Below are 27,166 nucleotides of genomic sequence, written 5' to 3' on the forward strand. Positions count from 1 at the left end.
CAAGTCATGTCTGCATTTGGATTCCAGGCCGATACTTTGTCCATAGTAGACATTCTATTCAAGACAGCCAACCACGTGATGAAGCCATACTTCGGCGTACCCATAGAGAACCAGATGCCTTTTGCCCAAGAGCATATAGCAGAGTTGTCTCGCAGAAGTAGCCACGTTTCATTAGTTGAGAATTTATCTTCAAACCTTCTTCTTCCTCTCCAAAGATTCTTATCCTCCAAATTACTACTCAGCTTTCTTTTAACCATATCCATCTCAGCTTCAATATTGTTTAGTAACTCATCTATGTACTTTCTCCTTCTTCTAAATCTCGTAATGGCTTCCTCTAAAGTTGCTTCTTTCCTTATACCCATAGCTACTACTCCTCGATCTCCCAATCTATCAAACAAAGTGCCCATTGATCATACCAAAATGAGATGCTTCTTCCATTACCCACTTCCTTCTTGAAAAACCTTTTAGCTATCTCTCTCAGCTTCAGAATCTTTTTCCACATCCAAGACCCAACTTGAGTGGAATCTTTAACTTCCCAGAAACGTCTTTTCTTAAGCAAATAAGCTTTGATCCATTTACCCTACAGAGACAACCCAAGTAACACCCTCCAAATAAGCTTCATTCCGTAAACCTTATTTACTTCTTTTAGACTTTGAATACCAAGACCTCCTTCTTCTTTTGGTCTACAAATGCTTATCCACGCTACCTTAGCACCTGTAGACTTTAACGCTGGACCAGACCACAGGAAAGAGGCACAGAGTTGCTCAATCTCCTTCATACATTTACTAGGCAAACGAAATACTGCGGCCCAGAAGTTAACTATGCTTATTAGCACTGCTTTAATCAACTGCAAACGGCCATCATAAGATAGAAACCTACTCTTCCAAGTGTTGATTCTACTTCTTACTTTTTCCACTAATGGGAGATAGTCGGTTTTGCACATGCCTTTTGTCATCAAAGGAAGCCCCAAATAGCGTACATGAAGCCTCCCTTCTGCAAATGGAAAGTTCCTGAGAATTCTGCCTTTTTCCTCCTCTACAACACCTGCCATATACACAGTCGACTTCTCTATGCTTATGTTAAGGCCCGACCACTTAGCAAAGTCCTCAAAAACTGACAAAGCTCTTTCAACCGACACTTTTGTACCTTCCACAAACACCTTGAGGTCGTCAGCAAAACAGAGATGTGTGAGAGAGAGCGCTTGACACCGGGGATGGAATTTAAATCTCTTCTCCTTCACTGCTTTATCTATCTTGAGAGATAAGATATTCATACAAAGTACAAAAAGGTAAGGGGAAAGGGAGAAACCTTGTCTTAATCCTCTTGCACTTTGAAAATATCCTGCTAATTATCCATTTATCTGCACTGAGAACGATGGTGTTGAGATGCATAATTGAATCCATCGGATAAACTTAGCAGGAACCCCCATCGCCTCTAAACTCTGTAATACAAACGACCACTGAACCGAGTCAAACGCCTTTGAGATGTCAATCTTCATTAAGCATCAAGGAAAACCAGCTTCTTTGTGATAATCTTTTACTAACTCCGAGACCAGTAAAACATTCTCCAGCAGCAACCTCTCTTTTATGAATGCACACTGATTCTCTGTAATAACTCTTGGAAGCAGTAACTTATAAGCATGTTTGTAAGAAGCAAGCAATAGGCATGTAGTCTCGCATTTCCATCGAGTCTGTCTTCTTGGGGATTAGAGCCAAGATAGTAGAGTTAACTCTTTTTTGGCAGAAAACCAAACCTGAAAACCGATTGGATGGCAACTGTGAAATCATGCACTATTCTAAACTATATATCCTAAAACGAGACCGTTTTGGAGAACTCTCTCAAGGAGATTGAAGGCGACTGCTGAGGCGATTTAGGGTTCGTGGTTCATGGCTTCGGCGAAGCTGATGGATCTCAATAGTCTTCTGACGAAGGCTGGGGGAGATCAGGAAGGTTCGGGGGAGGAAGTTCTTGTCGATTCGGGGAACGTTGCGAAGGGTTCGTTGGTTCAGGGGGATTCAAAGATAGCGACATAAGCTCTTTGGTCTAAGGTGGCTCAGGATTCGAAAGTTCTGAGAAAGTATGAGGTAGAAGTCTCAAATCATGATGGCATTAACAAGGTGGAGATCCCAGATGAGGTTATCGAAAATTCCAATCCTTTTTGGGAAGATTTTGTGGTTGGGAAATTCCTTGATCTAGCTCCTCATGTAGCCAAGGTTCACATGGTGGTTAATAAGATATGGAAGTATGGCGATCCTGCTACTAAGATCGAGGTGTATAAAATCAATGGGACTATGATGAGGTTCAAAGTTTCAAGTCTAAAGGCTAGGGAGAAGATACTTCGTAGGGGGATGTGGAATATAGTGGGAGTCCCAATGATTGTTTCAAAGTGGTCTCCTAAATCTGAGGGAGAGAAGCAAGAAGAGGAAGCGATACCAATGGGGGTACATGTTGAGAAGGTTCCACTTCACATGTATTCATGGCAGGGGCTTAGTCTGATCACTAGTACTGTGGGATTTCCGGTGAAGCTGCATCCAGAAACTGTGGCTTGTACAAACTCGAAGGAAGCGAAAATTTTTGTGAAAGTTGATGTGTCAAAGGCTCTTCCTAAGCACATCACATTTACAAAAGGAGGTACGGAATTCACAGTGGATTACTATTACCCCTGGTTACCGGCAAAATGTAAGTTTTGTGACAAATGGGGTCACACTGAAACTGTTTGTGCTGAGAGAAGTAAAGGGAAGAAGCGTAAGGAAGAGAATGGCTCTCCAAATAAGGAAAGTCCTATGAAGGTTACTAGTAATGAGAAGTTAAGGGAAGGGAGTTCTCGAGCAAGTGTGAAGGATCTGAGGATTGATGTTGCTGAGAGTTCTGAAAAGAAGGATATGCAGTTGACTGAGTTTGTTTCAGTAGGGGATCAGGAGAGTAATGAGTGGGCTCAGGTTTCTCCAGCTAAAACAGGAAGAAACGTGACTGGTCAGAAGGTTAATGAGGTTCAGATATCTGCTTCTAAATACTCTGTTCTGAGTGTGAATGAAGAAGAGGAGGGAGAAATAGTTGCTGTGGAGGGTCAGGGATCCGATGCTGATAAAGATGAGACAAATGAGGAGGTGGGATTATCAGAGGGAGAATATGATAGTTTGGAGCTGCAAGTAAGGGAGGAGGTTAAAGTTGGAAAGAAAAGGGGTCGTAAGGCAAAAGTCCTGGATGCAAATTCCGGGAAGAGCACACGGCCTACTCGCAAAAAGAATTAATTATGTCGAGCTTTTTCTGGAATGTTCGAGGATTTAACAAGTCTTTAAAGCATTCTGTAGTGAAGGAGTGGATAGGAAACAAAGAAATGAAGTTTGGTTGTATTCTGGAAACACGGGTTAAAGAAGTGAAGTCGGAGAAGATTTTAAAGGAGAGATTTAAGGAGTGGTCTATTATGACAAATTATGATTGTAGTAGAGGTGGTAGAATTTGGGTTTTATGGAGGGATTCTGTCTGTTTAACTCCGGTTTACAAGTCTGATCAATTGATAACTTGTTGGGTGGGGTTAGAAGGTGAAGAGGAGTTTCTGTGTACTTTTTTGTATGCGAAAAATCTGAGGGAGGAAAGAAAAGAGTTGTGGGAAGATCTGTGTTTTCACCATAATTCTGCTATGTTTAAAAATAAAGAATGGATGATTATGGGGGATTTTAATGAGATTTTAGATGGAGAAGAAAATTCAAGATTCTCAAGTTTGGATAGAGTTCCTGAAGGTATGAGGGATTTTCAGAGAATGATGCTTCACTGTCAGTTATCTGATTTGGGGTATCAGGGTCCACGGTTTACATGGAGTAATAAACAGGATGAAGGTATTATTTGTAAAAAATTGGACAGGCTTCTGATGAATGAAGCTGCTCTCCACAGGTTCTCTAATGCTTATTCTATTTTTGAGTCTGGTGGATGCTCGGATCATATGCGCTGTACGATCAAGTTGAAGGCGGCTCAGGAGCATATCCGAAGGCCATTTAAATTTGTAAATGCTATTGGTACCCTGCCAAGGTTCTTGCCTATGATCCATGAGTATTGGGATAGCACGCAGGTGCTATTTCACTCTACCTCAGCTTTATACAGACTTTCAAAGAAGCTTAAAAACCTGAAACCTTTGATCAGAGAGTTAGGAAGAGAAGGGTTGGGCAATCTAACAAAGAAAACTAAGGAGGCTTATGAGGAGTTATGTGAAAAGCAGAAGAGTACGCTTCAAAATCTTTGTGAGGTTGCAGCTCAGGAGGAAGCTAGTGCTTATGATAAGTGGCTGCACGTCGCAAGTTTAGAAGAAGATTATCTTAAACAAAAGTCAAAACTCCATTGGTTAGAAGTTGGTGACCAGAATAATAAAGCTTTCTATAATGCAATCAGGACCCGTCAGGCACAGAACATGATTCGAGAAATCAGGTGTGAGGATGGTACTACTGTAACATAGCATAAAGAGATAAAGCAAGAGGCAGTAAGGTTCTTCACGGATTTGCTGAATAAGTGTCCTGAGGAGTACAGAGGGACTACTGTTGAGGAGCTGAGTAAGCTTTTGGATTTTAGATGCAGTCAAGCAGAGTGTAGTATGTTGGAGGCTGAAGTTACTGAGGAAGAAATCCAGAAAGTTTTGTTTGCTATGCCAGTAAATAAGTCCCCAGGGCCTGATGGATACCCGGTTGAGTTCTTCAAGATGACTTGGTCGATTTTAAAGAAAGATTTTGTAGTGGCTATTCAATCAGTTTTCAAGTTTGGATTTCTGCCTAAAGGTGTGAACTCCACCATCTTGGCTCTGATTCCTAAGAAGACAGATTCATTGCTAATGAAGGATTATAGGCCTATTGCTTGCTGCAATGTCTTATATAAGGTTGTTTCCAAGATTCTAGCAAATAGATTGAGGAAGCTTCTGCCCAATATTATTAGTGAAAATCAATCTGCTTTTATTAAGGGAAGATTACTAATGGAGAATCTTCTGCTTGCATCTGAGATGGTTAAAGATTATCATAAAGAAGGGATCTCTCCAAGATGTGTTATGAAGATTGATATCTCCAAGGCATTTGATTCAGTTCAGTGGGAATTTGTTTTGAAGGGGCTGAAAGCTTTGGGATTTCCTGAGAAATTTATTCACTGGATCAGGTTGTGCATAACGAGCCCGTCCTTCTCAGTGCAAGTGAATGGTGAACTCGCTGGCTATTTTCAGAGTACGAGAGGTTTGCGTCAAGGATGCTCTCTTTCTCCGTACCTTTTCGTGCTTTGTATGAATATATTATCAATGAAAATTGATAAGGCAGCTTTGGGTAATCAGTTCAGGTTTCATCCGAGATGTAGCTCTCTCTCTCTCACTCACTTGTGTTTTGCGGACGACTTGATGGTGTTTGTAGAGGGAACAAAAGAATCTATTGAAGGGGCTCGAGCAGTGTTTGATGAGTTTGCAGTGGGGTCGGGTCTGAAGATAAGTATTGAGAAATCTACCATTTATATGGCTGGAGTTCATGAAGAGGAGAGAGTTCGGATTCTTTATAATTTCCCTCTTGCGGAAGGTACTCTTCCTGTGAGGTATTTGGGTCTTCCCCTTTTGACTCAGACGATGAGAAGACATGATTATCAACCACTAGAGGAAAAGATTAGAGGAAGAATCAGCACTTGGACAAGCAGATTTCTGTCATATGCTGGAAGACTGCAATTGATCAAAGCAGTTATAATGAGTATTGTAAACTTCTGGTCTTCTGCTTTTAGACTCCCTAGTCAATGTATGAAGGATGTAGAACAGATTTGCTCTGCATTCCTATGGACAGGCCCTGCTCTCAAAAGTTCGGGTGCAAAAATTTCTTGGAAAAAAGTCTGTAAGGAAAAGGATGAAGGTGGGTTGGGTATGAGAGCTTTAAAAGATGTAAATATGGTGTGTGGTCTGAAGCTTATTTGGAGAATTCTAGCAGGTGAATCTTTATGGAGTAAATGTATTAAGGATAATCTGTTGAAAAAGAGAAGTTTTTGGGAAATGAAAATGACGACTCAAAATGGATCCTGGATGTGGAGAAAGATTCTAAAGCTTCAGGAGATTGCCAAGAGTTTCTATTGTAAGGAGATAGGTAATGGTCGCTATACCTCTTTCTGGTTTGACAAGTGGAGTGATAGAGGGATTCTTTATGATCTAGTGGGAGAAAGAGGCTTTATTTGCTTGGGTATCAGGAAAGAAGCTACTGTTGCTGAGCTGTCTACAGCCACCGACGTAGGAGAGGTCGCAGGTTGGAGATTTTAAATGGTATTGACAAGGATATCAGAGGTTTGAAAGATAAGCTTAGTGAGTCTGTTGAGGATGTGAGCTTGTGGAAGAGGGAGTCTGGATATAAAGACGAGTTTTCGACTTCCGAGACTTGGAAGCTTATTCGGGAGAGAAAGTCCAAATGTAGTTGGGCTCAGGGAGTATGGTTTTCTCAGGCGACACCTAAATGTGCTTTTATTGTCTGGTTGGCAAGCATAAATAGATTTTCAACAATGGACAGAATTGCACAATGGAACATCGGAGTGGATGAGGTCTGTGTTCTCTGTAGAAATGCTTATGAGAGCAGGAACCATTTGTTCTTTGATTGCTTCTATTCAGGTCAGGTTTGGGAAAATCTTGTAAGAGGAATTATGGGGAACTCTTTTGCATACTCCTGGCTTGTAATTATGAATCTGATTTCTGGAGATGGTGGTGGTATGGGAAGGAAAAAACTGTTATGTCTTCGCTATTCTTTTCAGCTGGCACTGTATGCAGTATGGCTGGAAAGAAATAGAGTTAAATATGGAGAAAAACTGTTTCCAGTGAATGTCTTGAAGAAGTTGCTTGACAAGGGAGTTAGAAATAAGCTTTGGCTTTTGAGAGCTAGAGGGGTGAAGGGCATGGAGGATACATTGCAACTCTGGTTTGCTACTAGAGTTTGAAGTCTTTATTTTTGTTACTGAATTTTTTGTATAGAGTGAAACTTTAGAGTAAGGATTGCATCTATTGTAAAAATGCTTTTTTGAAGAATAAAAATTTAACATTCTTTCAAAAAAAAAGAAATCATGCACTTTGATTTGTGGTAAGATTTGAGGTGAATTTGAAAATTAACCGCAATGGTGAATCCGATTATTGTTCTTGTTCTATTGTCTTCCATAACCAAGAAAACGGTTAACTATTAGACTTTAATAATACAAAACACTTGGTTAACATATCCCCACGCATTCCGAAATTAATTGATTTGTGTATATATAATATTATACACATACGATTCATTAAGTTTTGTCATAGATTAATCGTTTGTTTACAAAATATAAGTACTTGCTCATCGATTAAACTAACCAATACTGACGATCTCGACTGATATCAACAACATCGATATATTAAATAGTACTAACCTCGTATAATTGTAGTTGAAGTAAGTTCAGTTTGCTGTTTAGATATTGAATACTACAATACTGTAATTGTCTAGATATAATCACATGTTCCTGAATCACCAACATTATTCTCAGCACCACATGCTTTCATAATCTTCACCATCAAATCTTCCTCTTTCTAATCGTCATATCTTAGAACTATAACCTCATAAGTATAACTCTCTTTACTTCTCTCCCAAGGAAACAATTTACAGAGAATCTAAAACTAAAAAAAAAACACTGTTGATGGAGACCCTTGTCTTCGTCTGGCTACTCCTCATATTCTTACCACACTTGACTTCATCTCTAACTCAAGAGTTCTCTTTCACTGGCTTCAAAAAAGCCTCTCCAAATCTAATCATGTCTGGAGTTACAGAAATCGCCAACACTGGAGCCATCAGGCTCACAACAGACACAAGCCGTGTGATTGGTCACGCCTTCTACTCCTTACCAATCCGGTTCAAGCCACCCGGTCAAAACCGAGTTCTCTCTTTCTCCACCTCTTTTGTAATCGCCATGGTTCCAGAGTACGTCGCGCTTGGGGGTCATGGACTTGCCTTCATCATCACCCCAACTCCAAATCTCCAAGGCTCTCTTTCTAGCCAGTACTTAGGGATTTTGAACTCAAGCCGAGCTAATGTCTCTAGCAACTTCTTCGCTGTGGAGTTCGATACTGTCAAGGATTTGGAGTTTGAGGACATCAATGATAACCACGTCGGAATCGATATAAACAGTTTGGAGTCAAGTATTTCAACTCCAGTTGCTTATTTTCTTCCCAACTCAACCAAGAAAGAGCTTTTCCTCGACAGTGGTAGAGTGATTCAAGCTTGGATTGATTATGACTCAAACAAGAAAAGGTTAGATGTTAAACTTTCTCCACTCTCTGAGAAACCAAAGTTGTCTCTTCTCTCTTACAATATAGATCTGTCCTCTGTCTTTGGAGATGAAATGTATGTTGGATTCTCTGCTTCCACCGGTTTGCTAGCTAGTTCTCATTACATCTTAGGTTGGAACTTTAACATGAGTGGAGAAGCTATGTCTCTGTCTTTACCATCTCTCCCTAGGGTTCCACGTCCAGTCAAGAAGAAGAAGAGCCCTGGCTTGATCCTAGGAGTATCTTTCTCGTGTTCCCTTTTGATCATCGCGGTTCTTGTCGCTGCAGTTATGTTTGGTATTAAAAAGGTCAAAGATGAAGACAGAGTTGAAGAGTGGGAGCTTGATTATGGTCCGCATAGATTCTCTTATAGAGAGTTGAAGAAAGCTACGAATGGTTTTGGGGACAAGGAGCTTCTCGGGTCTGGTGGTTTCGGTAAAGTGTACAAAGGAAAACTTCCAGATTCAGAAGAGTTTGTAGCTGTCAAGAGAATCTCTCACGAGTCAAAACAAGGTGTACGAGAGTTCATGTCTGAAGTCTCGAGCATTGGTCACCTCAGGCATAGGAATCTTGTTCAGTTGCTAGGTTGGTGCCGAAGACGACAAGATTTGCTTCTGGTCTATGACTTCATGCCTAACGGAAGCTTAGACATGTACTTGTTCGGTGAAAACCCTAAAGTTATCTTGACTTGGGACCAACGCTTCAAAATTATCAAAGGGGTCGCTTCTGCTTTACTCTACTTGCATGAAGGATGGGAACAAACCGTTATTCACCGCGATATTAAAGCTGCAAACGTTTTGTTAGACGGTGATATGAACGGGCGTGTTGGAGATTTCGGTCTTGCTAAGTTATATGAGCATGGATCTAACCCGGGAGTTACAAGAGTGGTTGGTACGTTTGGGTACTTAGCACCAGAACTTACTAAATCAGGAAAGTTAACAACAAGCACTGATGTTTACGCGTTTGGTGCGCTTCTGTTAGAAGTAGCTTGCGGGAGAAGACCTATTGAGACAAATGCGTTACCGGAAGAGCTTGTAATGGTTGATTGGGTTTGGTCAAGGTGGCAAAGTGGAGACATTAGAGAAGTTGTGGACTGGAGATTGAACGGTGAGTATGATGAAGATGAAGTGGTCATGGTTATCAAGTTAGGGCTTCTTTGTTCGAACAACTCACCTGAAGTTCGACCTACAATGAGACAAGTGGTTATGTATCTTGAGAAGCAGTTTCCGTCGCCGGAAGTTGTCCCTGCGCCAGATTTTCTAGATGCAAATGATAGCATGTGTCTTGATGATGGAAGCGGTAATATTAATGCTGGCGAGTTTGAGGACTTTGTGGACTCAGCTAGGTTTTATAGTGGACCGAATCAGACTTCTACTTCGTCTATATTCTCATTCGGGGGTAAAACTAAAACCGATGGGAGATGATGTATTTTGTTCAAAGTTATTTTAAAAGCATCTGGTAACGTTTTATGTACAATATTTCACCATGGAAAAAGTAAGATGTATGCTAAATAGATGAAATTGTGTTATAGTTAAAAAAAAAAAGTATTATGAGTCTCAAATGAAACAGTTTAAAACCTCATGAAGAAATTGAGAACTTTTTACATGGACATACATGTCTCTTTTTTTTTTGCTGTACACAGATACATGTCTCTTTATAATTGGTTATCTCTTTTTTTTTGGTCAACATTATAATTGGTTATCTATTTACCAAGATTCACTCTATAAATTAAAACTATTTATTAATAGTATTTTAATTGATATAAGTTAAAGCTAATACGACAAAATAAAAATAATATTATTTTACACTATTAGAAAAAGTGAGATTTGAAAAAAATTAAATTTGTATTTTAACATTTATTATTTGTAGCTAATGTTAATATTTCTATTAAAATTATTTAATGATGGAGGTGCTCTTATATTTTTTTATAAAATTAATGGAATTGATTGAGAGCTAATTAGAAGATTTGATCCCCAACAATATTTTTATATACATATATGATATATCAAATAACCCTAGTCTTTATTCAAAAAGATATAGCAGATCTTACTCAATACAGATTATAAATTTATAACTAATTCGAATAAATATATTAAACTTCGACAGATCACATACCTAAATGGGATGTCAGATTTTAGTACCTTATGTTACCTTGACCAAATTTAGTGACTTAACCAAACGTCTTGGCAATGTGAATATATTAATTTCCTTATAGTATTCTCTTCTTATCAGTCTTACTGGTTATCGATTAATTACAAAATCAAACAATCTTCTTCTAGTATTCATCACGTATCTGGTTCTTTGATTCTAATACGCATCAGCAATATTTCGTTATTGGTTTCAAGTTGTTCAACCATTTTAATGCATATGGATCCTAGTGATTTGCTTTCCATACTTGAAAAAAAAAAAACACTTACGACGATCACATAACTATATAATAAAGGATGCATGAACAGGACACATTACAAGTCAATACTGAAGACAAAAAAAAAATTAGCAAAGATGTTTTCATCATCGATTCATCACCAAATCATATTATGCCTTTTAATAATTTCCCCTATTGCCTTCTCAAGAATATTTCCTACAAACCAAACACTCATCTTCCCTCTCACTACCCAAAACATCAATAACACTTCTTCAACAACATTGCTCCAACAACGTCACCTCTCTTCATATCCATCCATCAAGATTGCTTTCACGCACGATGTCACACTCACCGTCTCTCTCACCGCCGGTTCCCCTCCACAGCACATCAAGATGGTCCTCGACACTGGAAGCGAGCTTTCATGGCTCTACTGCAAACAATCCTCAGCACCAACCCCCATTTTCGACCATGCTAAGTCCTCTTCTTACGTTACTCTACCATGTTCTTCACCCGCTTGCACCACCCAAACCCAAGACTTACCCTCTCCCGCCACGTGTTACAAACTGGCTAACCTCTGCCATGTGGCTGTCTCTTACGTCGACGGTTCCTCCTTAGATGGGAATCTTGCTCAAGAGACGTTTGGTATCGGGTCGTTGACGAGACCCGCCATGGTATTCGGGTGCATGGACTCAAGCTCCAGTGCAACATCCGAGGAGGAAGACGCAGAGACAACGACTGGTTTAATGGGAATGAACCGGGGTCGGTTATCGTTTATTAACCAGATGGGTTTATCAAAATTCTCTTATTGTATCTCCGGTTCTAACTCTACCGGTGTTTTGGTTCTCGGTGACGCTTCTCTTCCACCTCTCAAATACTCACCATTGGTAACTAAAACCGATCGGTTACCTTACTGGGACCGGTTTGCATACACGGTTCGATTCGAAGGGATTCAGGTCGGATCAAAATTGTTACCTATCCCTAGCTCCGATTTTGTCCCGGATCATACCGGAGCCGGTCAGACTATTTTGGATTCAGGAACTCAGTTCACATTCCTTCTAGATCCGGTTTACAACGTCTTGAAAACCGAGTTTACGGAACAAACCAAGTCGGTTCTTACTGTAGACCCGAGTTACGTGTTCCAAACGGCAATGGATCTATGTTTCCAAGTCGGGTCAACCAAGCCTGATTTTTCGAAGTTGCCAACGGTGAGTTTGATGTTCACAGGCGCAGAGCTGACCGTGTCGGGTGAGAAGCTATTGTACCAGGTACCAGGATCAGGATCCGAACAGAAGTATTGTTTCACGTTCGGAAACTCTGATCTTGCGGGCTTTGAAATGTTTATAATTGGGAATGTTCATCAGCAAAATGTGTGGATGGAGTATGATATAGCAAATGAACAGGTTGGGTTTGCTAATGACGTCAGATGTGATCAAGCGAGTCAACTTCTTGGATCAAGACTTTGAAAACATTATGGGGGTTAGTGGGAGTAGCATTTTTGTAGAATTGATTGATTCTAAAGTTATGAGATTTGTTAAATTTATAAAGACTTCTAAAGAGTTTTTCATATTTAAAAGTTTATGAAAATAACATAGTTCAAGGATTTTAAGAATCTAAAGGAAATATGCAAGATTCTTGAAGTTTTGTTTTATAAGTAATATTGAGTAGAATTCAGTTTCTAATAACACTAGATTTGATGGAAATTAAGAGGTGTTATTCGTTACATAATTTGAAGTCCGTTCCAATAGATTTAAAACTGATCAGATTTTAAATTTTTTGATTCATTTGAGAATTTAGGATATTTGATTTGTCTAACTATTTTAAAATCCATGTCAGTGTAAAAGTGAAATCTACAAGATATTATTTGAATTCAACCATAGAGTTGAACTTTGTTTTAGAGGATTCAAAAGAAACCAAAAGCATCAATAGCACAATATGAATATCTGAATTAATAGAATTATTAAAAATCAAATTTTTTGAATAACAAAAGATTTTGTAAGTCATTAAACAATCATCAAACAAATAATACTAGATTTATTAAGATTCTTAGAATCCACCAACAAATAATAACAGAATTTGAGAATTTTAACAATCACTACAAATTTATCTCCCACTAACACCATATATGTTGTTTCAGTATTGGCTTTTAATTTCCTAGAATATTTTTTTTAATTTCCATTAACTACTGGTTTATATTTAAAATGATTGGTTGCTCTCATAGCCATTTCTATAATCTACTTTGTTAAAAAAGAAGTACAAATAAAAAATTGCCCTGAAACATACAAAGTATTTACAATGTAATTTCACTGAAGTATTTAATAAATCTAATAATAATTTTTTCTTTGTCGTTGGATTTCAGTTTCACCTTTTTTTTAAACGCTTGATATTATTAGATATAAAGAGCATACAACTGATAGTAGAAAACAGTATTACAAGAAGGATCAAGAAGAATCATCCATGAACTGAAGGAGTTAAGAATGGGGGAATTCATGTTGCAGCCAAGATGGATATCCAACAGAAATGTATGATTGTAGACGATCCTCTTTGATGACACTGTCCGCTATAAGGACTGCTCCTTTGATGTCGCATCGTTTTATAAACTGAACACGCCATGACAAAAATTGTTGAAGATATGAGAACAGATCTTCTGAGTGTAGAACTTTAAGGAAGGCCAGACAGAGGGATTTGAGACTGCAGTGACGAAATCCCTGTCATGACTAGCAAAAATAATTGAGTCACAGTGAAGAGTATGGGAGGCTTTTGATTGCCCATAACCAACTTTGCAGCATTGCATCTGCTTCACAAAAAAATTATGAGAAAGATCGTCGTCCATGTAAGAGAACATGACCCTCACTATTCCTAAGAACCCAAGAAGCTCCACTTTCATATCGATATTTGTTCCACGCACAACCAATATCACATTTATACCAAGCAGCAGGGGGAGGCTTCCAACCAAACAGAACTTTCTTTTTCCGTTCTAGATCAATGGCCTGCTCAGATTTTTCAATAGCCTTGATGAGAAACCAATGATTCACTGTCTCATAAACTTGGCTGTTGAAAGCTGGGGAAGGAGTAGTTTTGTTCTCAAAGAAATGAGAATTCCGGTTCTTCCAAATATTCCAAATGATCCAAGGAGCAGCTCTGCTTATAGTAACCGGAATGGAAGGATGATCTCCAGCTCTAAGAACATAGTAAATATTGGAAAATACTGATGTAGTAGAGAATCCTGACAGAGGACGAGGGAAGTTGCTAATTGCCCAGTACTGTCTAGCAAAAGTGCATGTGAAAAGCACATGATTAATGGATTCACCTTCATGGCCACAGACCTAACATCTTGTATCTATTTTGACCCCTTTGGAGATGAGATTATCTGCAGACTGGAAGAGCTTCGCTCATCACCTTCCAAAGAAAAATTTTGATCTTTGGTTCTGTGTCAAGTGACCAGATAATGTCCTTGATTCCATTAAAAGAGGGGAGCATTGTTCCGGCTACAAATGACTTTTCCTAAATCGATTAGCTAAAAACAAAAACACGGCAATAACAATTAAAAAGAAATCTATATTCAATGTTCTTTTTAATTAGGGTCTAAAGAATTTCCTAACATCGTGATGACTTCCCATTTTATCGTTAAAAAATCTACACAGAATATATGATAATCATATTTCATATTTCAATCAACTATACAAAACATATACATGTGTTAGTTAATCCTGCTGAAAAAATGATCATGCAAGCACCAAGTACATGTAATCATTCGACTGAAACTATTTTCACAGCATGTAGCTGCATAAAAGCAGAATCTTTTAGACATTAGAATTTTTTATTATCATAATGATTTGTTATAACTTATAATCTGTTAAGTTCTCAAACTACCGAAAGATTAACATAAAATGGAAAAGCGAACTTCAGACAACAATCTTTAAGTTTGACAAGATCTCAAAACCGTAGTAGAACTTAAAGACCGTCTCTTGCTTGATCCCAAAGGCGTAGTAGAACTTTAGTTAGGTAATGTTAAGGCTGACCATAAACATCTTTGATTGGCATTCTTATTACAACCTAACTCCTGCCGGAATTAAATAACCGTGACTTGCGAATATAGGAAGCTCCATAATGTAACCAAAATTCTGCTCTTAAAAGCAATGAACCTGTTGCAAAAGAACAAAGATTGAAACTGAAGGTTCAACAATCTTGGAAACATAAAGCAAAAAAAGTCACCCATTGACTCAGATTACCTTTTATCTTCTATGACTACCCAATATCTAGAAGTGGATATAATCCATCGCCGTGTCAGAACTCAAACTGTCAAGAAACCTAGTTTGGTATAAAGGTTTTCTTGTATTGATATGAGTCAATCGACTAAGATATATATACAGGGTATTATGCCTAATACAGAGAAACTAGATAAGGAATATATACATAATTATCATAACTGAATATGTAAAGGGAATATGTCGTGTATATCCCGTAATACCCTCCCTCAAGTTGGAGAGTGAAGATCAAGAACTCCCAACTTGGATAAAAACTCATGAAACTCTTTTCGTCCAAGAACTTTTGTAAAAATATTTGCCAGCTGTGTGTGTGTTGAAACATGCTTAGTAGCGATGGTACCTCGTCTCGTATAAAATGGCAATCGTTCTCCACATGTTTCGTACGTTCATGAAAGACCGGATTAGCAGCAAGGTAGATAGCAGATTTACTGTCACAATGTAGAGGAGTGGGTGTAGTAAGTGGGATACCAAAAGCACGTAGTAAATTATTGATTCCCATAATTTCCTGAACCGTGAAAGACATCGCACGGTATTCTGTTTCACAGCTCGAACGAGAAACATTCGGTTGCTTTTGGGTTTTCCAGGATATAGGAGAACCACCAAGAGTAATATACCAACCAGTAAGAGATCGACGAGTGATGGGACAACCATTCCAGTCGGAGTCACACCAAGCAGCAAGATGTAAATCCGTATGAGCTCGAAGTAGAATGCCCTGCCCTGGAGTTCCTTTAAGATAGCGAACGACACGGAGCGCTGCATCCCAGTGAGCCTGTTTCGGTTTCTGCATAAACTGAGATAGGATATGGACCGAATAGGATAGATCAGGGCGAGTGACGGACAGGTATATAAGCCTGCCAATAAGGCGTCGATAAGAAGCCACATTCTTAAAGTCAGGGCCTTTCTCCAGAGCTAAACGGTGGTTCTGTTCAACAGGAAACGATGCCGGTTTAGCCGCAAGAAGACCTGTTTCCTCAATGATCCCGAGAGCATATTTTCTTTGACAGAGATAAATACCAGTGGGACTCCTTGCAAGTTCAAGTCCAAGAAAATACTTGGAAATTCCTAAATCTTTCATATGAAAGCACTTGTTCATATAGGTTTTAAAAGATTCAAGAAGTGTAAGGTTGTTTGCTGACACAATAAGATCATCCACATAGATTAGTACCATAATGTAGTCTAAACCACGATCGCGAACGAATAAAGAGTAATCAGGAGGTTGCTGAATGAGCCCGTAATTGCGTAAAGATGTAGATAATTTCTCAAACCAACACAGTGGTGCCTGTCGGAGACCATAAAGTGATTTGTGTAACCGACAGACCTTGTTTTTATCAGAACCAGAGAAACCAGGTGGCAGTCGCATGTATACTTCTTCTTTCAAATCACCATGGAGGAAGGCGTTGTGAACGTCCATCTGATGAATAAAACCCATTTGCACCCAATGGCGTGCTTTCCAGGCGGAAGATCCTCCACTGTCCAAGTTCCGCTATCTTCAAGTGCAACATATTCCACGGTAATTGCTTCACGCCAATTCTCGTCGAGTATTGCTTATTTATAGGACTTAGGTTCAATAAGGGACGAGATGGCAGCAAGAAAGTGGTTGTGACTTTCAGAGAAATTTGAGCAGTCTACATAGAATTCAAGAGCATACGGTGTACTTTTGGTGCAAGTGACAACCGGAGAGATCGTCTGTAATACGTAATCATGTAGCTTTGTCGGTAAGGTTTTATTGCGAAGTCCACGTCCCAATTCTGGAACGGGAGGAGAAATCTCAGCTGAAATATTCACTGCAGGAGCTTCAACGTGAGGTTCTGCAGGAGCTGATGTAGAAGATGAAGTAGATAAAGGCAATGAGGAAGACCTATCGCAAGTTTGATTTTCCTCTGTAAGCTCCATGACTGGTGTAAGATTCGATGGAGCAACGGTCTCTGTTTCTGGTGAGACGTCTAACAAGTCATGGGAATTATCAGAAGCTGCCGCAGGAGTAGGAGAAGATCCCAAGTCAGTATCAGAAGCTGTCGCAGGAGTAGGAGAAGATCCCAAGTCAGTATCATAAAGATGCTCTGTTTCAGGAGTAGGTAAAATAACAGAGACTGGAGTAATCAACTCATCTGGTGGAGCAGGCGACACCTCAGAGATAATAGGTGTGGTCTCGGTGATGTCAAGAGAAGTAGAATTAGTAGCATAAGGAAATTCCGATTCACAGAATATAACATCTCTACTCACAAAGATTTTCCCTGTAGTGCGATCAAGAATGCGCCAACCTTTCTTGCCTTTAGGATATCCAATAAACACTCCTTGTATACTGCGAGAATCAAACTTATCACCTCGATGATTCTGATTGTGAGCGTAGCAAAGACAACCAAAAACTTTGAGATGAGTAAGAGGAGGAGGCCGATGATAGAGACGTTCAAAAGGAGAGATTCCGTTCAGTAGCTTTGTTGGTGTACGATTGATCAAATAAGCGGAAGTCAAAATGCATTCACCCCAAAACTCAATAGGAAGTGAAGCTTGAAATCTGAAGGCTCTCGCAACGTTAAGAATATGGCGATGCTTTCTCTCGACTCTACCATTCTGTTGAGGTGTTCCAACACAAGAAGTCTCATGAATAATTCCATGTTCTTGAAAATATGAAGTCATGCACATAAATTCTGTTCCATTGTCACTACGAATTCGTCGGACATGTGTATCAAATTGACGCTGAACCATAGAGACAAAGTTTCGTATTGTCACTGAAACCTCTCGTTTAGTTGATAAAAGATAAAGCCATATACTTCTGGAATAATCATCAACAACTGTGAGAAAGTAACGTGAACCACAGCGGGATGTAGTGCGATAAGGTCCCCATAAATCAAAGTGTACTAATTCAAACAAAGCTTTAGTTGTATTAGAACTGGTAGGAAAAGTACAGCGAGTTTGCTTGGCGCGCATACAAGTGTCACACACCTTATTCTTAAAACCATTATTGCTAGAAACATAAATAGGTAGTAAATCCAAAACACTATCAGAGGGATGTCCTAAGCGATGATGCCACAAATCCGATGTTGCTGACTTGTCTTGATGCATCGCCCCAGCAAATTCCATCCCTCGCAGAAAGTACAATCCATTACTCTGCTCAGCCACTCCAATCAGCGTCCTGGTAATGCGGTCCTGAATCAATCCAAGTTTATTAGAAATCTGAAAAATGCAGGTTTTCTGGCGAGTTAACTGAGACACAGATATCAAATGGCACTGTAAACCATCAACAAACAAGACATTCTGAAATGTAAGAAGAGAACTCAACGTGACAGTCCCCTGTTGAGTTGCAACTGTAATTCTTCCATCAGGTAATTTCACAGGTAAGGGAGCAGTGTTTCTTATATCAGACAGAAAACTAAGAGACTCGGTCATGTGATTTGTAGCTCCAGAATCGATAATCCAAGAAGAGATAGAGGACATACCGCTTAATTTATTTGTAGCCGGTTTGTGATCATTGAGAAGTGAAACCAGAGTTTTCCATTGCTCATCACTGAGTCCAGTGAGGCCAACACGATCTTCTGAAGTGATTAAATTGGCCGAATGTTGTGGTTGTGGTAACGTGATAGCATTAGCACGAGCTGGTGCAGCAGATTGTTGTCGAGACACCGGTGTAGAGGTGCCACGCCCACTAGTTTGAAGACGAGCACGAGGTCTGTCTCCCCACCACTCCGGGTATCCCAGACTACGAAAACAATTTGCTGCGAGATGGCCTTTCCTATTACAACTGGAACACAACAGTTTCATATGTTCTTCTCGAGAGATGAACGAGCCTGACGAGGATGCAGAGGTAGTACGAACAGCGTGTGCCATTGTTTCAACCCTTTCTTCCATAGCACGACTAGTATGTTTAGAATCCTCATCTTGTAGTAACACACTGTAGGCCTCGTCAAGTGATGGTAATGGATCCCGCGAGAGAAGACTCGACTTAACTGAGCCGTAAAGTGATTCATCGAGGCCTTTGAGAAACTCGTGAAGCCGATCTTCTTCGCGTTCTTTCTCCAAATCAAATCCTGTAGGAAATCCACAATTTTTGGTGACCCGATGCTCTGCCAAAGCAGTCCAAAGCTGCATCAGTTTCCCGTAATAAGTTTCAATAGAAGTCCCATGCTGTCTGCAAGTAGCAAGTTCTGTTTTAATTCTCTGAACTCTTTGTCCATTGTTAACTGAGTAGCGCCTGCGGATGTGCTCCCAGTAGTCACTAGCGATTTCCAAGTGAGACAAATTGGATCGCACAGATTCGGTAATTGTAAGTTTTATCCAAGAGAGGACCAAGGCATTGTTAGTCCACCAGTCATCCAAATCGGCAGAATCCGAGCTCGGCTGAGGTATTGATCCATCAACAAAGCCGAACTTCTTCCTTGCCTTAAGCGCCATCCGTAAGTTAGTGGACCATTCGTTGTAGTTAGGTCCTTTGAGCAGTGGTTGGGAGATAACAGAGCCGGGATTGTCGTTTGGAGAGAGATCGTACGGTGAGATCGTACGTCGTTGTACCTCCACATGCGGCTGCGGAGCTGAAGTTTTCCCGGAAGAACTCTGAGTCCCATCATCAACGTTGCTTCCCATATCTCAAACGAACAAGGAGAGAAACTGAGGTTAGGTAGAGGAAAAATAAGGTCGAGCTAAAAAAATTGTGCTTTTAGAGCTCTGATATCATGTCAAGAAACCTAGTTTGGTATAAAGGTTTTCTTGTATTGATATGAGTCAATCGACTAAGATAAGATATATATACAGGGTATTATGCCTAATACAGAGAAACTAGATAAGGAATATATACATAATTATCATAACCGAATATGTAAAAGGAATATGTCGTGTATATCCCGTAATACAAACATGACATCATAGTAGCTGGATAGATCTTCCCCTAATATTTCTTTCTTCGTCTTATTAAGCTGATCTCTTAAGGATCATAACCCGACCATAAGGAATCATTCACCAATCTGTGAGAAAGACAGAAGTTGTATGGTTAGATTGAAGACACATATAACAAATCGATCAAAGGTAGAGATATATTTAATCTTTTCAGAAAGAAAACTTACCGATTTCAACATGCAAGAGCTTCATCTTCCAATAGTTTGAATAAGAATACTTCTGCTTAAAATTTCGATGAGTTTGTTTAATCAGAACTCAAAGAAAATTTACTGTGGAAAAAAAACCCTAGAGCTCTTGAATGATCGAGAGGAGGAGAATAGTCACGAACCATGTGTCATTCGGTTAGAAAATAAATCTTGCGCCAAAATATTATATTGAACTTCGGCTAAACAGATTTTTGGCCCATTTAAAACAACTGAAATAAATTTTTGGCCCAGATATAAAACTTATGTTGGTTGAATTTATTAATGTATTCATACTATTATTAAATTTAACCAGAGTTTTCCAATATTATAAATATAAATAAAAAAGTATGTAAAATAGTTATATTAAATTATAAATTTTAATTTTCTTTCTAAAATATATTAAAAATACCAAATATTAAACAATAAATTCAATAATTAATTATATTAACTAATTACTATAGTATGAAAAAATAAGTATACATGTCTAGAGTTTAATAATTCATTATCCAAAATATTAATAATACCCATTGAGAAATTTACTTGAGCCTGTATTGTTTATCCTAAATATTTGTACATCAATGTACTTTTTAGAATCCGATCTTACAATTTGTTTTTGAAAATCTATATTGTTAAAACATAGATAAAACTTCAAAAATAATTTTATTCGTCTATATTGTATTATAAAATATATACATTTCAATAACTGATATATCATTATTAACTGAAATAAATAAAAAAAATTATATTTTATATCGATATATTAAATCCAGTTCAATCAGTTAGCTTCAGATTTTAGCGGGTTTTATAGGATAATCAATAGCTTTTAAAACCTATAACATGATTACATATCAGATCATTGGGTTTAGTGGTTCGGCTGCTGGTCATGACGGGTATAATAACACTGATTTAAATGCAAAAATATTTTAAGTAGAAAAAATCTTTTCAAATTAACAAAACATTTGAAACATTATTAATGATATCACAAAAGATTTTGCGCTTAAAAGTGCGAGTCAAAATCTAGTATTGTATTAAAAGTTTTTCACCTCATCTTAAAAGAATATACGAGCCTAAAGCCAACTCCAATAGAACAACAAAACACCAAATTTAGTGTAATTTCATCTCTAATGGAATACCAAAAATGACATCATCCCACCAAAATTAGTGTAGAGTGAATAATGTTACACCAAATTTGGTGTAATACTATTCACCACACCAAATATTTTATATACATATTTTATTATGTTTCATTGAATAGAATAATTAAATTATTATTATTATTCAGTTCAAATTTGTAATTAAACATAAATATAATATATTATTTATATTCTAAAATTATTTTTACATAATTAAAATATTTCTATTTTATTTTCAGATAAGAAATCACTAAGTTATTATAATCATTTTATGTTGTAAAAAATAAAATATCATAAAACTTTTATATTTTATTTTATTTTGAAATAAGAAATTACTAAATGATGATTATTATTTACTTTATTTGAAAATATTGATTATAATTTTTATCTAAGTTAGATTTATTATTATTAAATTTACCAAACTTTATAATAATTTTTTTATTGTATAATATAGTTAAACCTCTATTACAAACTAATACAAATTTTATTAAAATAAATATATTGTTTTGTTATGTGCTTTTCATAATCAATGTTTTGTAATTTTTAATATAGTCTTTTATATAAAATAAATAAATGTATAATACTGTTAAACTAAAAACATAAATGTAAATAAATATTATAAACATATAATTACGAAAATGTTTTAATTACGAAAATTTATTTAACATAATGTCAAAGTATGATAAACCAATTATTTATGAATTTCAAATAATAAAATATAAAAGTTATTAAAACAGAAAACATTAAATAATACAAATATTGTTTTGGTGTAATATTTGGTCTTATGATCACAGATGACAATAAAAATTTATCAAATTGAGTGTAGTTTTAACACTAAATTTGATGTCACGGTTATAGAATGCTCGAAGGGACTAAAATTTGGTCATAAAAAAGTTCATGTCTAATGTTGTTGAAATATTTAAACCATCCAATAAATTGCCAAATGTAAATCTACGGCTTTTATTTTCCCCATGTCAGCTACAGCATAATTGATTTGACACCATAGTACCATTTAAATTAGAAAATATAAACATCTTTAAAATGACCATATATTTATATATACAGTTCACAAGCATAATGGGCATGAACGACACTAAACGATAGTCACAATATAATCGCATTTTATGAAATTGGGTAGAGATATAATTACTTAAACTTAAAGAATCTTAGAGCATCAATATAAGCGGCGTCCTTAGGAGGGAAACCAAAAAATACGAAACCAAGAAAGACAAGGGAGAGAAGTTACTTAGATAAGAAATATTTTTGATGCGTCTTCTGCACTGTTTGCGGGCTCTACGATACGTAGTAACCCGCCATTAGTCCTCTTATCACAAGTACCATCAATTTCTGGGGCTCAGCGTTTATTGTACCTCAGAGCTGCTTAGACACAATAGAGAGCATGCGTAGCGCTTCCTTATGGTCTGGCTCACCAACCATAACACACAAAGCCAAAGTTGCGTGGAAAGATCTTTGCTGTCCAAAGGAGGAAGGAGGTCTTGGAATCCGGCGTCTCTGTGACACTTCCCGAGTGTTTGCGTTAAGTCTCATTTGGAAGCTTTTTTCTCTATCTGGATCTCTGTGGGTGGCCTGGACGCGAGAGTTCCTGCTAAAGGCCAGTTCCCATTGGGACGCCAAGGAGAATAAGGGTTCCTGGATCTGGCGCAAACTTTTAAAACTGCGCCCCCTAGCTTATGAGTTTATACGATATGAGGTTAAAGATGGCAAATCGATCTTCTTTTGGTTTGACAACTGGTTGCAAACAGGGAAACTGCTGAGCTTAACAGGGGATCTTGGAATCCGATACCTAGGAGTTCACAGGTCTGCTATATTAGCAGAGGCAAGTGAAGATGGGAACTGGCTTATTAGGAGAAGTGGGTAGCGGCGCTATCCTCAATTATGTGATACGCTAGCTGCAACTCCAGTACCAGACGTAACAGCAGGGCCTGATATTGCACTATGGAGGCATGAACAAGATGATTTCAAGCCCTCGTTTTCTGCTGCAAAAACCTGGAACAATATGCGCCTCACCCAAAGCAAGGTACCGTGGCACCGTCTGGTTTGGTTTCCTCAGGCCATTCCTAGGCAGTCTTTCATGGTATGGCTTGCTATTAAAGACAGATTATCAACTGGAGTACGGATGAGAAGTTGAGGACTTGAACAGAGATGTGTCTTTTACGGAGAGAGGAATGAGGATAGAGATCATCTATTCTTTGCTTGCCCTTATACCTTTACAGTATGGATGAATATAGCACAAAAACTACTAGGAGCAGCAATAACGCCGGATTGGGAGGGCACTATCGTCACCCTTCTAAAACCCAACTGTCATAAACTCGACATCATCCTGCTCAGACTTGCTTTTCAGTCAGCTATCTATACACTATGGAGGGAAAGGAATTCAAGAAGACATGGAGGTCCTTCAGTGGTCATGACAAACCGAACCATTGGAAAGTTGGTAAAGAATCGTATCACCTCTTTCAAGTATAAGGGGACTCACAAGCTTGAAGGTCTGATGAGGAGATGGTTTGAGGTCTATTCAGACTAATAGGAAAAGTCAAATATTCTTTTATTCTTTCCCTATAGAATAAGTAACACCATTTTGTAAATGTATTTCTCTCATTGATCAATAAATTTGATAGTTCATCAAAAGAAAAACAATAAAAAAAAAGATTTTAAGGACCAGTTTTTGGTCCCACGATACAGATGCTCTTGCATCCAAATAATTTGCAAAAATTGCATGCTTCTGATAATTAAAATTTGGATATGAAAGAGAAACGACCAAAGTTTATTTCCAGATATAGTCTATCTGAATTTGGTTGCTAAGTTGTTTTTTTTTTGAACTGATTGGTTGCTAAGTTTTTCTTTAATTCTTTATTTGCAAGTATAGTTTTTTAATAGATTGTATCAAACTTCCTAGCCCGCATAAACTCTATTGTTTATCGAAAAAGAACTTCATAGTTTTTTTTTAATCTGATAGATTTTTTTATAGATTGTATCATTCTTCCTTACGTGCATCCGTGTATCATGTACATATTTAGATAATAAGGGTCTTGGTCTCACTGAGGTCCAATTCATAGGAAGCATTTAATCTATGTTATAGAAGAATTTTTGTTTTAGTTACATTAACTTGGTCTAAATATTATTTGTCTTACATGAATACTCCCTCTGTTTTTAAAAGATGCATGTTCTGGAAAAAATATTTGTTTCAAAAAGATGTATTTTTTATGTTTTCTATATAAAATTGTAATTTTCAATAAAATTAATTGAATTTATTGAAAGACTATTGGTTAAAATGCATTGAAATTTGATATTTTCTAAAAACAATGCATGATTAATGTGTTTTCTTAATATGTGTGAAAACTCCAAAACATACATCTTTAAAAAACAGAGGGAGTATAATATTTGTCCTTCAAACTAACTAATATTATTTGTTTAAAAAAAATCTTACTATATATTCCAACAGATATTAAATATTATATAAAGAATAAAACATCTGCTTATCTTTGCAGGACTTGGTTACGAATAATCATTTATTTTTCATACCAGTGTTAGATCCTAGTTGGAGTTGGCACTAATGAGCTTCAATTTTTCTAAACTCTGTTTTTTTTTATTTAGAAGCGCCATGTGAACATTATTACATCATCTACTGTATTACAAAAGCATAAGCCGAGAGTAAAGACCCTGCATATAAAAGAAGGAAACATGGATACGAAAAACAAGGAGGGTTATATTTCACATGAAAATGAGTCCTTTTGGCTTTTATTAACCAAAAGACAACATAAAACAACAGACATATATATGCGTCTTCCATACATAAATGTCATATTTTACCAATCCCTTTTAATTGTTTTATATGCAAAACACATATTAAATCTACAGGTTCTTTAGATATCGTGGCTAAAATGACAAAAAAGAAAATTGACAAAAAGGATCTACAAGATGACTATATATGTATATATACTTTTCCCGTAGATTCCGTAGAAAACCCTGAAAACTTTTAGACATTTTTTTTTTGCAATCCATACATTGTTCAGCCATAAGTATAACAAAAACACGAGAAGAAAGGTTCATTTACTGGATTGAAACACCAAATATGTACCCTTTTGGTGCAAACACTAAATACATACCAATATATATCTATTTATCAATTTTTTTGCTAAGATACCTCTATCTATATATACCAACCATTAACCATCATTTCATAAAAAACGTTGTTCACATACGCACGAAGATCTATAATCATTGTTCACATATCTGTGTAGTAGCCAGTAGGATTCGCCACAAATCATCATATTGGACAGATCTAAAGATCTGTTGATCTGGATTTCTGGTAAAATAATCGTTTGAGATTTAAATAATATGAAAATAAGCCATTTAATTGCCGCTGCAGCATCATCAAGATTCTAAAACCAAAGAAGATAGGCTCCAAGGAAAACCCATCAAAGTATGATTACTGAATCTTGAAGATGATGCAATAGCAAATAGTGACTGCTACTGCTTAAAAAACTGAGATCATCATTACAAAACACATAAGTAAACTAGTGAGCACTAAAGAGACACCCAATCTGAAGAAGTATAAAAGATTTTAGGTGAAGAAAGTAGGGAAAGGGTAAACGAGTTTAAATAGAAGAAGAGAAAGAGATCTACGGTCCAGATTTTCTTGACATATCAAAGAGATTTAGAGGGAGAGATTATAGGAAAAGGTTGCACATCATAATCGGAATATACCAAAGGTCATTTACTGTGCCCACAATTAATTAAATAGGCAACTCTGAGAGATAGAAATGGAAAGGAATTAAAGAGAGGAAATTAATGAAAGAAGTGGTAAAACAAAAGAGAAGAGATGCTGCGTTGCGTCGTCTACAAGCATTAATATTTGTGGATCGATATGGAATTGCCACTTTTGACAGCTCTTTCCTCTGCCCTTTCGTCACCATTAATTTATGGTTTAGGGTTTCCTTTTTTTTATGGTTTAGTTGTTCAAAAAAAAGGGTTTCCTTTCTTTTGGTTGGTCCCTCTCTGTCTATTCTTAACATTTCTTCTTTTTCTCTCTTGTTTTCCAAATAAAAATTATCGCAATTTGATGACTGATTTAGGACTACTTCTTGTGTTCGGAAACCGTAGTCGTAAATTAGTCGTTAATTAGCGACTGATTTGCCACTACGTACTCTATACACTAAACTTATTCTTAAATTTAGGTTATAGATGAGATAGTCACAAAACAGTCGCTAATTAACAACTATTTTGCGACTACAGCTCCCTATCACAAGAAGTAGTCTCAAATGAGTCGTTAATTAGCGGCTGATTTATTTAGTAGCAGACTTACGAATATATTGGAATTACAACACATTAGTAACAAAATAGTTGCAAAACAGTTACAATATTTTGTGAAATCGGTAATTTTATATTTTTTTGTAAAGTCCATCGAGCGGTGTTTTTCTATCAGTTACCTATACTCTTATGCCAAGTTTTGGTTGGCCGTTGGCTGAGAAGTTGTCCCAAAAAGTCATTCATCGGCCATGTTTGGTCTGATGGACGTTTTCCTCGGAAAAACTTCTCGTCGGATCAAATATTATATTGGTTGGATGAGAAGTTATTCTGAAAGAACGTATAAATGTGACTTCGGTATAATTAAAAAATTAGAGATGGCTTTCTCTAAAAGTTAGAGAACGGCGTTCTCTCTAAACTGTAACCTATCTGAAATCAGTATCCAAAAGTTATATATTTGTATTATTAAAAAATTAGTTTAATGTTGTTTGTTGTGACTATGTTGTTGCAACACTTATTTGTAATATGTTCGTGTCTCCAAAAAAGTATTAAACTTCTGCATATAAAAAAGTAATAGCATTTTGGATCTCATATCAGAAGTAGAAATTAAGAACTTTTTATAACTATTCAAACAGCGAATCAAAACACTTCAATGCATGATCCTCTGTGACTTTTAAGCTGGCTTACTTCTTTGGCTTTCTGTTATTCAATGACAAAGTACAGTACCAAAAGTTCTCGCAATTTAATTGTTTCAACTGATAACAATAACTTTTAGGAAGTGTAAAAGAAGTATTGGTATA

General features: G+C 37.2%; 4 protein-coding genes across 5 annotated transcripts; 3 read left to right on the top strand and 1 right to left on the bottom strand.

The window, feature by feature from the left end:
- Positions 1 to 7,638: 7,638 nt before the first annotated feature.
- On the top strand, positions 7,639 to 9,690 carry LOC108816877 (L-type lectin-domain containing receptor kinase S.4). The gene has a single exon (XM_018589438.1). It carries the CDS (start codon positions 7,639 to 7,641, stop codon positions 9,688 to 9,690), a length of 2,052 nt encoding a protein of 683 aa, XP_018444940.1.
- Positions 9,691 to 10,756: 1,066 nt separating this feature from the next.
- LOC108816681 (aspartic proteinase PCS1-like) lies at positions 10,757 to 12,169 on the top strand. The gene has a single exon (XM_018589247.2). It carries the CDS (start codon positions 10,769 to 10,771, stop codon positions 12,092 to 12,094), a length of 1,326 nt encoding a protein of 441 aa, XP_018444749.2. The 5' UTR covers positions 10,757 to 10,768; the 3' UTR covers positions 12,095 to 12,169.
- A 5,589-nt stretch (positions 12,170 to 17,758) lies between these two features.
- Positions 17,759 to 20,117, bottom strand: LOC130497478 (uncharacterized). 2 transcript variants are annotated; one of them, XM_056990288.1, is made up of 4 exons: positions 19,951 to 20,117; positions 19,686 to 19,851; positions 18,334 to 19,476; positions 17,759 to 18,043 (listed from the first exon to the last, which is right to left on the bottom strand). In XM_056990288.1, exons 3-4 carry the CDS (start codon positions 19,472 to 19,474, stop codon positions 18,009 to 18,011), a joined length of 1,176 nt encoding a protein of 391 aa, XP_056846268.1. In that variant the 5' UTR covers positions 19,475 to 19,476; positions 19,686 to 19,851; positions 19,951 to 20,117; the 3' UTR covers positions 17,759 to 18,008. The 2 variants fall into 2 exon arrangements, with proteins under 2 accessions (XP_056846268.1, XP_056846267.1); XM_056990287.1 differs by lacking the exons at positions 19,686 to 19,851; positions 19,951 to 20,117 and having other exon boundaries at positions 18,334 to 19,649.
- Positions 20,118 to 22,500: 2,383 nt separating this feature from the next.
- Positions 22,501 to 23,643, top strand: LOC130498059 (uncharacterized). Its single transcript, XM_056991401.1, has 3 exons — positions 22,501 to 22,972; positions 23,024 to 23,245; positions 23,336 to 23,643. Exons 1-3 carry the CDS (start codon positions 22,501 to 22,503, stop codon positions 23,641 to 23,643), a joined length of 1,002 nt encoding a protein of 333 aa, XP_056847381.1.
- The last annotated feature ends 3,523 nt before the right edge of the window (positions 23,644 to 27,166 follow it).

The sequence above is a fragment of the Raphanus sativus genome, chromosome 7 (assembly GCF_000801105.2).
Source record: "Raphanus sativus cultivar WK10039 chromosome 7, ASM80110v3, whole genome shotgun sequence".
Lineage (NCBI taxonomy): Eukaryota > Viridiplantae > Streptophyta > Magnoliopsida > Brassicales > Brassicaceae > Raphanus > Raphanus sativus.